This window comes from Eurosta solidaginis, chromosome 2 (genome assembly GCF_040869045.1).
Source record: "Eurosta solidaginis isolate ZX-2024a chromosome 2, ASM4086904v1, whole genome shotgun sequence".
NCBI lineage: Eukaryota > Metazoa > Arthropoda > Insecta > Diptera > Tephritidae > Eurosta > Eurosta solidaginis.
This window is the reverse complement of record NC_090320.1, coordinates 224639400-224656728: the sequence shown is the minus strand read 5'-3', so window position 1 is coordinate 224656728 and position 17329 is coordinate 224639400. Positions and strand designations below refer to the sequence as shown.

The 17329-nt window shown below is 37.4% G+C and overlaps 1 protein-coding gene across 2 annotated transcripts in view; it reads right to left on the bottom strand.

Annotated features, from left to right (window-relative positions):
* The window catches only part of ham (hamlet), a 204429-nt gene that overhangs the window by 134136 nt on the left and 52964 nt on the right, over positions 1-17329 (bottom strand). Inside the window, exon 1 of one of the 2 annotated variants that reach the window (XM_067767135.1) lies at positions 2245-2498. The exons of the other annotated variant lie outside the window; for it this stretch is intronic. Coding sequence (XP_067623236.1) covers positions 2245-2272 — 28 coding nt within the window. The 5' untranslated portion in view covers positions 2273-2498. Of the gene's footprint in view, positions 1-2244; positions 2499-17329 lie in introns of those variants that run through there. 2 annotated transcript variants of the gene reach the window in all.

The following is a 17329-nucleotide window of genomic DNA, read 5'->3' as shown; positions in this document are numbered from 1 at the left end:
CAGAAGTTTGTTTTAACGACCAAACTGAAAAACCCTATCAAAAACCAGGACCTATGTTATAAAATAACTCCGTTCTCTTGGCAAATACTAGAAGCTTCCTAGGACTTAAGCCACTTGCTGCCTCTAGATGTGACAGCTGTATCACTCCTAATAGCTGGATTCCTAGCCTGGTAAGTGCAGGGCACGATCACAGAACGTGCTCGATCGTTTCCTCCTCCAACTCGCAATTCCTACATCTGCTATCACTGACCAAGCCTATTTTAAAGTCATGTGACGCCAGAAGGCAGTGTCCAGTCAGAATACCCGTCATGGGTCTACAGTTCTCTCTTTTTAATGATAGAAGCAACTGTGTTAGTCTAAGGTTGTAAGACCTACACATAATCTTCGACACTTTACAGCCCCGCGCTTCAACCCTGCCTTTCCCGCTTGGTCGATCATGTGCACCTCTCGCCTTCGCTTAATATCGCCCAATCTAATTGGGACGTCTACGGAGCAAACTTCAAGGGATGCGCCCTTTTTAGCTAGTTCGTCCGCTTTTTCATTCCCATCTATTCCCATATGCCCTGGGACCCAATATAGATGTATGCCTCTCCCTGTCGCGATTCTCTCCAGAGACTGCTTACACTCTAACACGCATTTAGATACTGTGCTATGCGAGATTATTGCCTTAATTTCTGCTTGACTGTCAATATAAAAGTTAACATGGTTGCAGCTTAAGCTATTCTCTTCCAGGGTTTCTACTGCTTCGGTTACGGCTAATATTTCCGCTTGGAAAACGCTACAGTAATCCGGTAGCCTGTAGTATCTGCTTATTTCCGGATCAGCGCAGTATACCGACCCTACTCCTTCCACTACTTTGGAACCATCGGTGTACACATGTATCGCCTCGTCCGCCATTTGCGCACCCTTGCGCCAACCGTCCATCTGTCAAATTAAAAATCAAATCTTACGGTTACGGGAGTATTATGTAACCGAAAATCGTTACTAGCTTGTGTAACCGCAATTCTGGTCTACTCGGTTACTGTCAAAAAACAAAGGCACAATTCCTAGGGGGAACGTAATATTTGTTAAGTTAACGAAGCTATGGCTTACGTATAATGCATTTTTTTTGTTGATTTGACTATTGAAACGGTCAATTCAAAATCGACAATTTGTACGAAGTTAATTCAACAGCTATTGGCGATTGGTAATAACCCATCAAACACAGTTTTTAGCATTAGAGAAATATTGAGATTTTATATTAGTGTTCTAATGTAGTTCTCTAATGCATCTCTAATCGAAAACTAGATTAAAGAATTAGGTTACGATTTAAATTAGGGAACGATTCGAGAAAGACTAGAAATAATGCGAAGCTGTCACAGTTATCGATTTTTTTTACGACAAAATAAAAATTGCGAAAAATTGTGCGAAAATAACAGTAGTTGCAAAATCAGTTTTCAATTGTTATAAATAAAATTAGTAAAAAAATTAATTTAAAAATATTAGAGGGAAAGTGAGAAAACCGTTGCCATGCTATTTCACCGGCGTTATGAAGAATATGTGTCCTTTCGTTAAAGTTAGGCTTTGGATTATAATGAGACACCTTTTGAATTATGTATACTCATATTAAGTATATAAGCTTACTTATTTTAAATAAGTATTTTAAATAATAAAACAATATAAACTTAAAAGCCAGATAGATTAGAATTCGATTAGATATCGATTAGATATCGAGAGTAAAGTCCCCTTTTAGTCGAGGGTGCTATAGTTCTCGACAGTTTTGCAAATTATCCTCTAACCTTCTACCTTAGAGCATCACATTAGAAAACGATTAGTTTTCAAATCGAAGTTAACTCAAATGTTTGTTGTGAAGTGACAGGAATTTCGGTAGAATTGACTCGTAATTCGTCTGATATGCCCAGCTTTTTTCTTTTGGTGTTTATTACTCAAAATAATTTTTTTAAATAGAGATTTATATATCTTCCAAATTCAAAAAGGAGTTTTTAGTTGAGAGATTGGAGTGCGGAAAACGGTCTGCGTGCGGTCCCAGACACAGATTAGATTTTCCCGATTTTGAGTGATTTATATATAAAAGAAATGTATGTTAATTTGTACAAATATATGTATTTGGGGCCCTTTTCTCAAGTAAACTTTGAGGTCGCGATAAAAACCAAATTTCGTGTTTATAGAGCAGATAAACTTTAAAATGCACATGAGAAAATGGCCCTTATGTTGGAAAGAGTTCTACAATTTTAATATTCGTACCTGATATTGCATAGCGATCAAAAATCATGTTAAGGCAGTGCAAAATATCTAATGGCAGCCCAAGACTTTCTTGCTTATCATTTAGAAATTTTAAATTTGTTCACTGTTTGCAAATGTTGTACCTGCCGACGGCAACACGTAACACTGATTGAATTCATATTTTATATAAACTTTTTTTTTTAGTTATTTTAAAAAATGTTTAATAAATCTTTGGCTGATTGGTGAATAACCCAAATTTTTTTAATAAAGTTTCAAGTTTTTTTATTTCTTTTTATATATTTTCTAGAAAATTCTTACTATAACAAAAAAAAATTTGTAAAAATGTTTAGAAGTTATTTAATTATATTTTATTTCTTTATTCATTTATTTATTTAAATACATTTTCATTGTTTGGGTCACTTATATTCTTTATTGTTCTTTTTTTTGTTTTTCTAAATATCGGGTTATTGTTTAGAAATATTTTTTGATGTTATTGCTATAATCTTTTCTCTTTTTAAGTATCCTTAAAAAATTCGAGTATTCACGTAGCGGTTCTTTTTAGGTTATCTCCTTAGTGGTTATATGTTTAACGTTAGTACAAAAAACGAAATACACTAGGCAGAAATCTTTAAATAGTTAAATTAATAATCAATGAAGTAATACTTCAGTTATTTTGTTTTCAACTTGCACTTTCCTATCTTCCTTCATTTTTTTTTTTTTTTAGAATATACTTAACATACAAACATCAATTATGCCTTTTCTGCCAGCACAAGTTCGTTTCACGCTTTCGTCACAATAATTTCATGCAATTAGTTTTAAACTAAGATTTTTCATCACTTTTATTTCATTCATATCTTTGGCATACGGGGTAAATATTTGTTTGCAACTATCTCGCCATAACTTTTTGTTGTTATACAGCGCACTTATGTAACTTAAATCTTTGTATTCTTTAGTTAGCCCCAAATAGGCAACGTTGCAAGACAAAACAATTAAATAATAAATTTAAATCTTTTAAACCACGCTCAGCTTCCATTAGCAAAAAAAAATCACGCACCAAAACTTTTAGTCACATGAAGCAAATCACATCACCATCAACTGCTATTAGATACATCGCATGGCAAAAACCGATTGCATTTGCGAAGTCACAAAGTCTTTGAGCCTGCCAGCGCTATTTTTATTTGTATGTGTTGTCTGTCTGTGCCGGTTGTCTCCGCAAGACTAAACTCAAGCAAAAGCAAAGCTAAGTGAAGCAAACGGATACGAACACAGGCTAAGCTGTCTGTCCATTCGAATGTATATTTTTTGAGATACATATTTGTATTTGTATGGTTTGGGATGTTACGAACGGATGTTCGAACCGGGATCTCTGTACTTATATACAAACAAACATACACACATAAATTTGTATTCTCTCGGTGCTGCATGAATGAGCTGCGTCACAATGTTTAACGGGGATGGACCGGGATGTTCGATGAGGATGTTGCAGTTGATGACTTAATAATAATAGGGTATATATGTATTTAAGTGTATATGCGTATGTGTGACAGTTGGTTGGGAAACGGGAAGTATGTGTATGTGTGTGATTATAAAGATGTGCTTTTGTAACGACCTTTGTTAGTATGCGTATCTCATTTATATATGTGCAGATGTATTTGTGCAATAGCAATGGCTACGGCTATATTTTGCTCGTCAATGGTTGGTGGTAGCATCAACATATCTCGCTATGATGACTATCTGCATCTCGTATCCGCAAACAGCAGGGGATGAAAATAAACACACAGAGCAGAGAAATGTTACTGCAAACACATAAACACGCACACTTGTGCATAAAATTACACATAACTGTTTAAACTACAACAATAATCACATGTTTAACTTTAACGAAAATCGTAGGAAAAAACAACAATACTGCAGAAAAAAAACAAACGTTGCATTAACAATAACCACGAAAATAATGGCAACAGAATGTCACAACACTAACAACAACAACAACAAACAGATTTCTAACATGACGATGGCGTCATTGAAAGCGTTGACGATAACGATAACCATAACGGCAAACAACAAACCAGCAACAAAACCGTCGCAAGAACACCGTTCGAATTGGAAAGTCGTCGTGCCTGCGGCGAGTGAACGTTTACGAATGAATTCGAATCTGGCAAATATACCGCAAGAGTCGCTGGTAAACAGTAAATGGCAAGATAGCGAGGATGACGATAAAGATGTTGACGCCGACGTCTAGCGCCAACAACAGCGATAGCTACAACGGCAGCGTCGACGATGAATAGTCTGCGTGCAGGATACGAATTCCAATACGAAAAACTAAAACTATTGCATATAAACAGAAACCGTTATTTTCGATTTCTATTTGGAAACTGGAATTCATTGCAAAAGACATAGCTATGAAAAAACTCCTCGAAGCTATGCGTTGCACTTAATATCCCCCTGAATCTGGGTTTTTAAATTCAAGTCCAGCTCAAATTCCGGTTACGGTTCTAGTTTCTGGTTTCTAGTGCTCTTACGAGACTGATAAAGCGCCTTCCCGAAGGTTTTGTGGAGTATTATTAACAGCCCTTTTCCGAATATAGATATGATACGCTTCGGAAACTGGCACCATTAAGGCCGGACCATTGCGGGAGGTAGGTATTTGATGTGACGACGTTAAACCTTCTAGGTCATTCCTACCAGAGCCTCGCTTGCTAAATATGCGTATGATACATTCATATTTGTAGCAGGATTCGCCTCGAGTAGGTTATGTCGACTTGGCTGGGGAAGCAGTGAACCTAAAATCAGTTCGGTATTAGTTAGTTAGTCTTTGTTTTCGTTCACGCTCTGGTTTGGAACCTGCGTCCAGTTTCGGCTTAGTTTTCTTTTTTGCTTCTTTGCGGACGGATCCACCTCCTTACCCGGTTTTTTTTTTTTTAAGTCCGGACAAAATATAAACCCTGGAGATTTTCAGAGATTCTTAAAAGACACATTCCATAGAGACCAAATTAGATACATGACTCGGTCTAGTTTTTTGATCCGGTTTCGATTGTGGGCTAACCTCAAGCTTTGCTATCCTTCGTTGTATCCGGTTGTCGCTCTGGTTGGGGGCAAAGCTCCAGCTTCGATCTCTCATCTTGTTTCGATTTTGGATTTGGTTGGCCAATTGGTTGCCGACAGATGCATCTTTTAGTCCTAGTTTTTGATATCGGACAGCGGATAAAACCGGTGATTTTCAGAAATCCCTACAATACGCAATCCAGAAAGGTCAAAATATAGATATACTTCGGCTCCGTTCTTCGTTCAGGTCCTGGTTGCCTCCAGTCTCGCTCTCCTTCCTTGTACCGCTTTCGCTTGTCACTCTGTTTACGGAATCGTCTCCAGCTTGGGATTCATTTTCTTCCGGGTTACCGTCGCGAATCCGATCTCCGCTGAATTTTCGTTTTCTTTTCGTGTTTTGATTCTCGCTGTGTATTTGAAACTAAAAAAAGCTAATAAATAAATAAATAAATGAATTTACGTCGTGCTCCTTTTTATTTTTCCTACAAATTGGCGGGACGGGACCTACTTGTTTTATGCCGACTCCGAACGGCATCTGCAAGGCAGATAAGTTTTCACTGAGAGCTTTTCATAGCAGAAATATTTTCGGAGTGCTTGCCCGACACTGGCAATTGAAAAAACTAGTTCCTAAAGTTTTGATGTTGCTTTGCCCGGGGCGAGAACCCAGGGTCTTCGGTGTGGTAGGCGGAGCACGCTACCATCACACCACGGCGGCCGCCTAGAAAAAGCTCCTTTTCATTAATAACTGTTTTTTACGATCCCTATTATCAAAATAGTATATGTCAAGCCGACAGCGGTAATGGCGTGAAGAAGTAAATATGAAAAAACCTTTTTAGACTATGTAACTACGCGGGTTTGTCAACTCCTTCATGAGGGTATGGTTAAGTTGACGCACTCGAGGATGTGCTTACTCTCTCGTTTGCTCAAAAATGGCGATGCCTGTTTGCGTACGTATAGGCAGCAGACAAAATTTTCTGCTAGATGAGTAAGTAAGTTGTCTTTCCCCAAGAGCATCCCCTTACGTAGATGAGTGCTCTATTCCACAAACATTTGTAAGTTTAGAGAACTATAAACAAAGGATAATCTAGGAAGCATCAAGGAACATATAAAGGACATTGATTTAACTGCAAGAAAAAAGATTTCGGGACATGCAAAAAATTGGTATATTGAACATAAAGTTTTTAAAATCAAATTTAAATCTTTCGGTTTTGTCTTTAAACCGTCTCTGTATGCAAGTCTCAATCTAGTTCTATTTTGTCCCTAGCAAACTTGAGAATTTGGAATTCTCGGTAGTTGATTGCAATTTCATAGTATAGGAAATATTGCAATCTCGTCAGATTTTAATAATTTGTATTTGTTTTTTCTTTATGTAAAAATTACGTTTTACAATCACTTCTGAATATTTTATTTGAATTACGTTTTGCCTACAATCGTTGATTGTACAATCATTGATCGTACAAAATTAGCAATCTACAATCATAGGCAAGTCCGTGATTGCAATCACTTCTCCGCTTGAATCATTGATTGCAAGGATGTCTCATCTACAATCATTAACTGTACAAAATTTCTTAATACAATCAATCTTTTTAAACAATCATTTGATTTTTTTTTTAGTTTTTGTAAAATGGCGGTTCGCGTATCCTATTTTTGCATATTTGTACTAAAAACTAACACAAATGCAGATCGTCGCAGTTTGAGCAACCAGTAACGTTTGATAACTCCTTAACCTAAAGAGACATCAAACAATGGCAAATTTGAAAATATGGGAAATTAATAATACTTACACAATATGTAATAAACAAATAAGACCAAACTTATATATGTATAAGTTCCAAATCGTGACATATTTGGTGATTGCAATCATATTTGATTACGCCTCTAAATTTATTGCTATCAGGTTAATTGCAAACAAAGCGCTTGCAATCAAGTTCAATGAGATTGTAACTTTTACAATCATGATTAAAGCAACCAAATATGAATACACTATTTGATTTTTAGCTGATGGTAGATTGTAAATTTTACAATCACAAAAAATGCTATCACATTCGTGCCAAATTGTGACATTGAAATTATATTTGATTGCGCCTTTAAATGCATTGCAATTAGATTGATTGCAGATGAAGCGCTTGTAATCAAGTTGAATATAGATTGTAATTTAGGAATCACGATTGAACAACCAAATGTGAATGCAATTTTTGATTCTAAATTGATTATACATTGTAAATCTTCCAACACACAAAAAAAATCTAACTTGTTTCACAAATTTGATTATAAATTGATTGTAGATTGTAAATTTTACAATCACAAAAAATGCAATCACATTCGTGCCAAATTGTGACATTGAAATTATATTTGATTGCGCCTTTAAATGCATTGCAATTAGATTGATTGCAGATGAAGCGCTTGTAATCAAGTTGAATATAGATTGTAATTTAGGAATCACGATTGAACAACCAAATGTGAATGCAATTTTTGATTCTAAATTGATTATACATTGTAAATCTTCCAAACACAAAAAAATCTAACTTGTTTTACAAATTTGATTGTAAATTGATTGCAGATTGTAAATTTTACAATGACAAAAAAAAAACAAATAAAATTTAACTGCCATCAAATAAGCTGGGCATTATTGCTTTTATCTCAAAATTATTGTAAATTTTTACAGCTCTGGCATGGATGTTATCCAATTTTTTCAGTAAACAAACTTTTCTATCGGTATAAATTTGAATACACGCAATTTAGGCATAGATCTGATATTATTTATTGAGCCTTTGGTTTAATAATTAAAATTTAATTTTACTCCTAACTATGGGCATCCTTTATATTAAATGTAAAATAGCTCGGGGTATCCCTAAGATCATTGAATAATTTCCTATCGCAGAATTTTTCGCTCGGGCTTCTTTGGTTGTAAAAAATTTAGCCAAAATTGGAATTTTAACTTTATATGCGAAAATATTCGCATCATGCCTACACACAGAGAAAAACTATTGTAAAATTAACTTAAATTCGCGTATACCACAACTAAAACTTAGGCATAATTAACCTACTAAGTTTTTTCATCATCTTTTTTATCAATATAAAATAAAATAAAAGTTTCTTGGGCCCCATACAAAATTCTTTAACTTAGTCAACTTTGTTCGATTTACAATTGTTTTTTCTCTGTGTGTAATATGTACATACAACACTACCCTTCAAAAAACGCGAGTACTCCATAAATAATGTAAGGAATACTCCTTTGGGAGTATAGGAGTATTCCAAAACTAATCTGTATTCATACAAAAAATGTGCTCCAATTAACATTGCGATGTCCTAGGAGAGGAGTAGGTGATCCCACTCTCGCTTTGTTTGTGAGTATTCCATAGAGTACATACGTGAGAGTACTTTCCAAAGTACATTCACTTTAGTACTATAGCACCCACAGAGGATCATATGCCAAAGCACTAAAGAGGAATTGTGTCGGAAAGAATTATTGGAGTGAATTTAATTTAAAATGAAAGTAAATGAAGAGGGGCAATACAACTTTTATATTTTTTACTACGAATACTCTTGTTATTTAGCATTTGCGTGAATAAAGAAACTAATATTTCTCTATACTATAGTTTGTATACATAAAACCAGTGCGCATTTTATCAGAGTTGCCATAGTAAAAGTTTATTATCAATTATTTGTATGCAATATTTTACTTTTGGCAACTCTGTTCGATCGTCATCGTGTCGTGATCACGGTCGTTAAAAAACGAGCAATGATCGGCTGATGGTGGCCCGCAAACGCATTGCAAAGGAGTATTGTTAGAGTACTCCAACATGAAGAAAATGTAACATGTAATCTAACAATTTTTGCAGGGTATGTATGTTATACAGCAGTGACCACGAAAAGAGCAGTGGCAATTTCAATCTGGTTTCTTCAATTATATCTTACTTTATTATATTTCCGATAGCTTAGGAAAAAACTTCAACAAATTTACGAAAATTTTGAAATTTGTATGTAGAGTTTTCAGAATTCTTTTGAGTAGGTATGCAGTCTCTCAAATATCACGTGGATTTTAAAAATTTTTCTTCCTAAAAGTGTCTTAAATTTTTCTCCATACAAAAAGTAATTTCTTTTATGGAAGAAACTCTGAAACACTCTTTGTCAAACTCAAAACGCGAATTTTGGGAGACCTATTACTTGTAGTTTGAAAGACTATAATTGATTGCACCATGATATAATAAAAAAGGCGATGTCAACAACATAACCTCACTTTTTCGGTAGCTCTATATTTCAATATTTAATTATATTACAAAAGTATTAAATTTTGATTGCTCGTTTTTCGTAGAAAATTCCCCAAAAAATTAGTTTTCTGCAAAATTTTTTCTATATTTTTGGGGATCACAAAATTGTTTAACCTTTCTGGTTAAACAATTCTAGTAGCGGCTTATGTAGTTATTATATTTCTAAACGTATATTAAAATCTACTCCGATCATAGTAGAACTCACAGGCAGTTCTGCATGATAACCAACCCTCTAAAATATGCATGCCGAACTTGTCAAAATAAGGGAAAACGTCAACGAGATGAGAACACCTGAATATTCATTTCATCATGGATTGCACTACGAAGCCGCTTACTCAAGAAACTCAGTGAACGCCAAATAAAAATTTCAACATTTTCGTACAGTTTTCTCAAATTTTCTATTTTTTTTTTTAAACATTTTTGAGATTTGCTTGCATAGTTCCAGTTACGAAATTCATAAACACTTTTTCTTAATATATAAAATATGGAAATAGGACGAAATTTGAAAAAGTAAATTACCACTGCTGTTTTTCTGCTCGTTGCTGTACACACATATGTGAAATTCATCCACGTTGACAATAATGACCGGAGGCGGAGTGAGTTCGATACCATCTCACAGCCGAGTTTGTACAAAGTAAAAAAAATATATATATATAAAAATACAATAAAAAGTTTGCAATAGGCGAACAAAAAAGTTTTAAAACAACAACAACAAAATTATATAATTTTTAACAAGCAAAGTTTGCAAAGACGATTGTGAATCAGTGGATGAGCCGCAACTAAAATAAGTTCATATGAACAAATACCCACACCGTTTGAAGTTTGTGTGTCACAACGCTAACATATATACATATTTACATATATATACATACATACATGCAATATAATCACTCATCTATATAGAAAAATATAAAGGACACACGCAGCGAAATATAAAATGAACGCAGTAAATTGGGAGGAGCAACAGCAGACAACTGGATTTTCAGGATAACAGGGCGTGTACGTTGTCCTCGTATTTATTATTTATTTATGTATATAAATGGGTGTGCGTGTGTGTCTGTTTGCCTGTATGCGTGTGCATTCGAGCATGAATGCTCACATGTTATATAAAAATATTTGTCTGTTACTGGTTTTTAAGGGTATGTTGTATCTATGCTGCTGCTACGAAGGCAGCAGAGACCCGAACAGCGGCAGCAACCATTGATACAACAAAGGATGCAACAGCAGTGTCAAGTGATTGTAGTTTGAGCATGTGGTATAAGCAACAACAATCACAACAAGCGAAGTAGATTGTCACACGATGTTGCAACATCCAAAGGCGCATCTATAAACAAACAAACAAGCACACGGCGGGGACAACGCGCAACGCGCAGCGCACTACACCAACACACAGCCAGATACACAAACAGTGAACACCAGCGTATCACTTTTCCACAGTATTTATCTATGGAAAACTTTTGACTGCACAGTTTGTGGGTGGTTGTTTGAATATCTCTTTGGTTGGTCGGTGGGTTGGCTGTCTATTTTGTCTCGATTGTCATCGTTTATTCGCAATCGTCGTAGCGCATATCTGGCATCTCGCTCTATGACATTTGTTTTGTCCCACAGCATCAGCGCGGCACAGTTCAGCAGCCTTAGTAGATACCAGCATACCAGAGATATCTACAGATACTCGTTGGCTCTTCATGGCATACAGATGCGATGGCATGTGGCAATATGTGAGCGCAAAGTGGCTGGTGCTGTGAAGTGGGAGGTAGAGAAAGTTGCCGTCTTTTGTTGTTATTATTGGCAGCATAAATGATTTGGCATTTGTGGTTTTTCGAACCCACAACCATACCATAATAACACAAACTCCATACTCAGAGCATCGACATCAATAGGCCAAAGCCGAAGCTTGCGCAATATCCTCTCGTTTATAAGCCCCGATGGTAAACGAATGAATAACTCAGCTTTTAGTTGTTGTTACTTACAACTTGTTAAACATACGTTTTTATGTATGTTTGTATGTATGTAGCAATTCAGAATAATCCATGCCTTGCTGTGGGCTGTGGGTTTGTGGTAGAAGCCACGAGCATAAAAAAAACAACACAACACCCAGGCAGTCAGTCTTACAAACATATGTATACCCACCCACCCAGCCCGCCATTCAATTCGGGTGTGCTGTGCAAGTAATTGCAAACGTTTACTCTTTGCGCCCGTCAGGTGTATGCAATGGGGGTCGAGTTGGCTGCGAAATGCGCAAGGTTAGCCAAAGTATGGCCGGAGGGCATAACACAATTCAACAAACAACATACATTCATACAATCATACATTTGTACATACTTAAACACGAAATGCGAGTATCTGTCGCTTATTGCCTCTTGCCTCGTCTTCGTCCTCGCCAACAGCAAACTCAACAAAAGTACACACAAAAGGCCCTCCGGCTGCGGTAGTGGGTGTTTAAAGCATCCAAGCATCCATCTTCTTCTGATGTTATGTTGTTTGTGCGAAGTTTTGTAGACTCACTATGTTTTTTGTTTTGTATGTTGTTGGTGGAGGTAGGAGGCAGGAGATTAAGCGTAGTATGCGGTTTGTAATATTCTTGTTTTCTTACCATTTATTGTTCTGTTCTGTGGTTTACTACGCTAAGTATTAACTACATGAAAATTTAGTCTTTTGTGCAAGATTGGGCGCTTAGTAATCGAATTTTCATATGGGTTATGGATATGAGAGCCAACAGCTGAGGTTAAGTATACTCAAATATGCAATCGCTTTGAATGGTTGTCAAATAATTGTATGTAAATAAAATTATGAGTTTTCCCCCAGCGGGTTAGGGGGCTTAGAATATACCCGCGGCAGGTATGCCTGTCGTAAGAGGCGACTAATATACCCAAATGATTCAAGGGGTTATATAGCGCAACCTTCAAGGGGCTGCCAGCACAATTTATAGCTTCTTCAAACCAATTGTCAACCTTACCTGCCCGTGGCGAATGCTGTTTCTTTAGCATCCGAGGTTCTAGCGACACAAAGTTCCTCATGGAACTAGGGCCGGAATGGCCAAGAGGATTCAGTGTGGTCGTATTAAATCGTTCCGAAGATGGTCAAGGCTGGTACCTTAATGGCGCTGGTTACCGGAACATTACCCGATCTGTATCCGACAAGGGATCAGAGCCTTCGGGGAGTGTCTTTATCGCTACAACAACAACAACAAGGTTATCAGTTTCAATACCAGAGAAAAGCAGCATGATAATACATACTTTGAAAATATTTTTCTAAGCGTAGTTGCCCATCGGACAGGGATCTGGCAAAGACTTCAAATGTATTTCGGCGAAAATTCTTCGGGGTCGGTCCCATACCGTCACTTTATAAAAAAATGGCGCCAAGGATATTGTAAGATACGTTCGTCCTAAATTTGTTTGGAGTTATAAAGCGCCAACTTATTATTAGTATTCCGTACTCTAGTTTTTTAAAACTCTTATAGAATGCAGAGTCCAAGACCACATCTTATATATTTTCCCGTTTTACGCTTCACTCAATTTTCCAAAGGTTAATGTGAGTGCTTATTGAAATGGTTCTTGCTGCATATGTCTTGCAAAAGGTGAAATGTCCAAATCTTTCAGAAGAAAGGTACCTATGACCGGCTGTTCCGTCAGAGAAAAGGCCGATATCACTGCTACAATCCCAGCGGGATATGGTGCTTAGAATATACCCAAGGCAGGAATATCTGTTGTAAGAGACGACTAAAATACCCAAAAGGCCAAGGTGGTATGTAGCGCAACACTTCTAAGGGTTTCACGCGCAATTTTTGCAATGCCCAACCCAATTTTCAACCTCACCCACCTGCCTCGAATACCGCTTCTTTAGCAAGCTAGGCTCTGGCGACCTCAAGTTCCTCATGGAATTAGGGCTGGGGGCGGATGGCCTTTAAAATTCAATGTGGTCATACTAAATCGTTCACAAAATGGTCGAGCTTTTCCCGAGATGGGTGGGATTGATAGCATTGATAGTACTCTTTAAAATCTTCGGATGGTATGTTTGTCGCCACAACAACAACAATATGTGAACTGTTGTGGTGCTTCGAAAAAAAGACACTGCTTCAAAGTCCACGCTGCATATTAGCGCAGAAGCAGTGGAACATCATCATGAAGCGAAGAACGAAGATAGACGCAATTTAGAAGGAAAGACGTAAGGAATTAAAAAGGCGACCCAGCAATTTCCGACAGAGTATGCTAGCGACGGAGAAGCCAAAGCCCAATCGCTTATAACGAATGACGCGTTCTGGAACCCGACTATACTGAAATGAGAATGACAATATCTCTGCTAAAGAATAACAAGGAGCTGGGCAACGCTCTGCTTAATCTACCAGGAACGCGATCCCGCAAGCCTCGCCAACTACCTCGGAATCAGCCTGCTTAATTTCGCATTTCGGTCCTATCTAGTGTACTGTGCAAAACCTGAAAATCAACGAAATGATTGGACCTTATCTTTAGACCTGAAAAATTTACTATCGACTATATCTTCAAGATACGCCATATCCTGGAGAAGACTCACGATAAGAGCAACGAAACACACCATTTTTTGTTCCTCTGACAGGGCGAAAATGATTTGCTTATATGGTTTGTCTGAATTTGGGTTCCCTGAAAAGCTAAGGGGGCTATGTCAAATGACGCTAAGCAATACCGCCAGCTCCGAAGATAATTATAGCAGCATATCTTAACCGCGATGATACAACCTTCATACGTCCTATCAAACGCGCCGTAACTTCTGCCTTTTATGACCTCCGAAGAGATTTCAGGCCGAGCTTCTCTTCCAAGTTGGGTCGTGCTCCTTTTAATTTTTGTATAGCGGCAAAAAAGTGTGTCCTTTGCGAGAATAATACTAAGTATTTGATGTCATCCAAGAAAGGAGCGAAACACAAGCGCTTCGGCAGCCACATCCATGTTGACGGATATAAATTCGACACTGTGAAGAACTTCGTCCATTTAGGAACCAGCTTTGAAAGCGAAAACATGTCACCTTAGAAATTAAATGGATAAAAACTGCTGTGCTACTTTTAACTGAGTAGACAAGGAACAAAAATCGCACTCTACAAGTCCTATTCCCATTTCTTATGTATTGTTCAGAATCATGGACGGTGTCGAGAGAAGATGAAATGACAGAGAAATCCACCGCGGCTGCCCCAATGCCTTTATTAGATCATCCATTTTCTTGTTATTATCACTATTCCTATGAGGAATTCAATTCTGAATGTAGTGTCCTCTTACAGTCGCTGATACTCTCGCACTCGATATTAAGTATAACTACTTTCTTGTAACAATCTTGTTAAGTTCGAGACACGGATGTTCGGTACAACAGGTGTGCCCTCACACAGAGGCCCCTTTAGGACAACATCTGCGTACTGTTACTTGGTTAAACACCCAGACGCCCAGATTATTAGAGCTGGTCCTGTTATATTGGAACTACCGTGAAGTTCCAGTGGTAGTTGATTTATGATTATATTTAATCATCGTCGGAGACGACTTAAATGCTCTCATTAAACCAACTTTTTCAGCTTTTTGGTATTTTCACATTACTAGCTTCTCCTATGTGTCTCAGTACAGCCATGTATAGCCACATAATAACCCTTATTCTCAGGCCACAATTCCTGCTTATTATTATCTTACACGAGTAGTAAGCACGGTAAGCTTTCTTTATTCTTTTAATTATGGGTTTCCAGTTAATCTTGCTATTCACTTCCAAGGTACTTTACACTTGAAGAAAGCGACAGTTCAGTTCCTTTGAGTTAGGGTAGTCGGAATAGTCTGATTTTCGTTTTTTTATGGTATCACTTCTGTTTTGCTCGGCTTAACATTGACATTTCGCCAGCCCAGGCCTGCACTCTTACTAGGATTGTGCTTGAAGTGAGATAAGACAACATCCCTTGTGCGTACCAGTACTACCAGTTCGCTTATTTACTCCAGTCTTTTGGAGGGATTTGACCACTGAGGTCGGTTTCTATATTATTAAATGCTCTTTCCCTAGGTTAGGTTAGGTTAGGTTGGGTTGAACTGGCCGGTCAATAAAGATCTCACATAGACTGAATGTGCCTATAGTGTTAGCAGAATTTGTCTGACGGCCAAACAGAAGAACCTCAATCAGGTGCCAAGACATATGTTATAGAACAACTCCGTCCTCTCGGCAAATACTAGCAGTTTTCTGGGACCCAGCTTAATTGCTGCATCGATATAGCTGAAGGCTTGAGTTGGCGAACCTAGGATGCGAACACAGAACATACTCAACCGTTTCTTCCTGCAGCTCACACTTCCTGCACTTGCTGTTACTGACGAGACCTAACTTATAAGCATGTGACGCCAGAAGGCAGTATCCAGTCAGTATGCCCATTGTGAGCCCTAAATTTCTCTCTTCAGAGATATGAGCCACTTCGTGGGTCTAATATCGTAGACTTTGCACATGATCTTTGCAGCCCCGCGCTTTTGTCCACGCCTTTCCTGCTTGATGGATCATATGCAACTCCTGTCTCCTTCTGATTTCTCCCAAACGGATTGGAACGTCTATCGTCGACTCAGCGAGTGTTGTGCCCTCTTTGCCAACTCATCGGCCTTTCGCTAGGAAAGCTGCTAAAATGTATTACTTGAAGTGGTACAGTCTTTTTAGGGTGCATGTGAGCTCATAAAGGCTAGATTCGGTTGCCTTGCCTTTCTTAGACGCGTTCTAGGTTAACACCCAGTTTCTGTCAATGCTTGTTCCTTTGTCGCACGAAAGCTACTATTCCGTAAGCATCCTTTCAGACTGTCCGCTGTTAGCTCACCCAAAAGCATCCCAGCTTCAACATTTCATTTGCAGATAAATTTTGGCAAATCTATTGCTAGGTCTACAGCATAAAAAGTGAGCGCTTTCTCAGCGCCATCTGATAATGAAAAGTAGCCAACTCCCCAATTTTGTTCCAAGCAAATCATAAGAAGAAGAATTTGACATTTGCTTTGGCTAAGGGTGTTGGCACACTTTGCAAGTGAAATTATTTTTCCCACTGGTTGGTAAATTTTCTAACATTTTTCACAATTAAAAACTGCAATATAACGATCGAATACGACACAAAATATGTTAGCAAGTATTTTTGTTGTATAGGGAGGATGTTTACAACAGTGCTTCGCAAAATTTTGTATGTGAATCGGCAAGGCGTAATAAACTTCAATTGCCAAGTCTGAAGTTCCTTAATATTTACAAACGCTAAATATTGGTTGATTGTGGCGATGTTATTGGAATGCATAGGCTTGTGTTAAACGCATCTATATGAAAATTGTTATTGTGTCACCGCCTTTAATGGAGATACAAATTTCACATTCATCAACGTGAAATGAGCCATATCGAGGTAACCATAGATCCGTAAAACTTATTTTAATAGTATGCAAATCTAAAGCTAAAAATTGTCACAATAAGTGCTAAAATTTGTCTTACTACACCGCAACAAGCAAAACAATTCAAATAAATTTTTTTTTCGTTTGCATCTCGCGCCTGAAGATAACTCATAAATTTTGTTTAAAGCTCGTATAAGAAAACAAAAAAAATTCATATTAACATAGACACCACATAATTCACGTGCTCATGAAATATGAAAAAGGTTTGTATGTCGTACGTACGAACGTATGTATGCCTTAATAACGGTAACGGCCTGTCAAACAAATTAACGCGACACGAGAGGTTAAAATGTGTTTTCCTCTTTACCGGTAAATGTATTAGTATTTGTGTAACAAAGCATCCCATACCAAAGAAATGCATCTTATATAAGGCTTATTTCATTTCATTATAAGGTA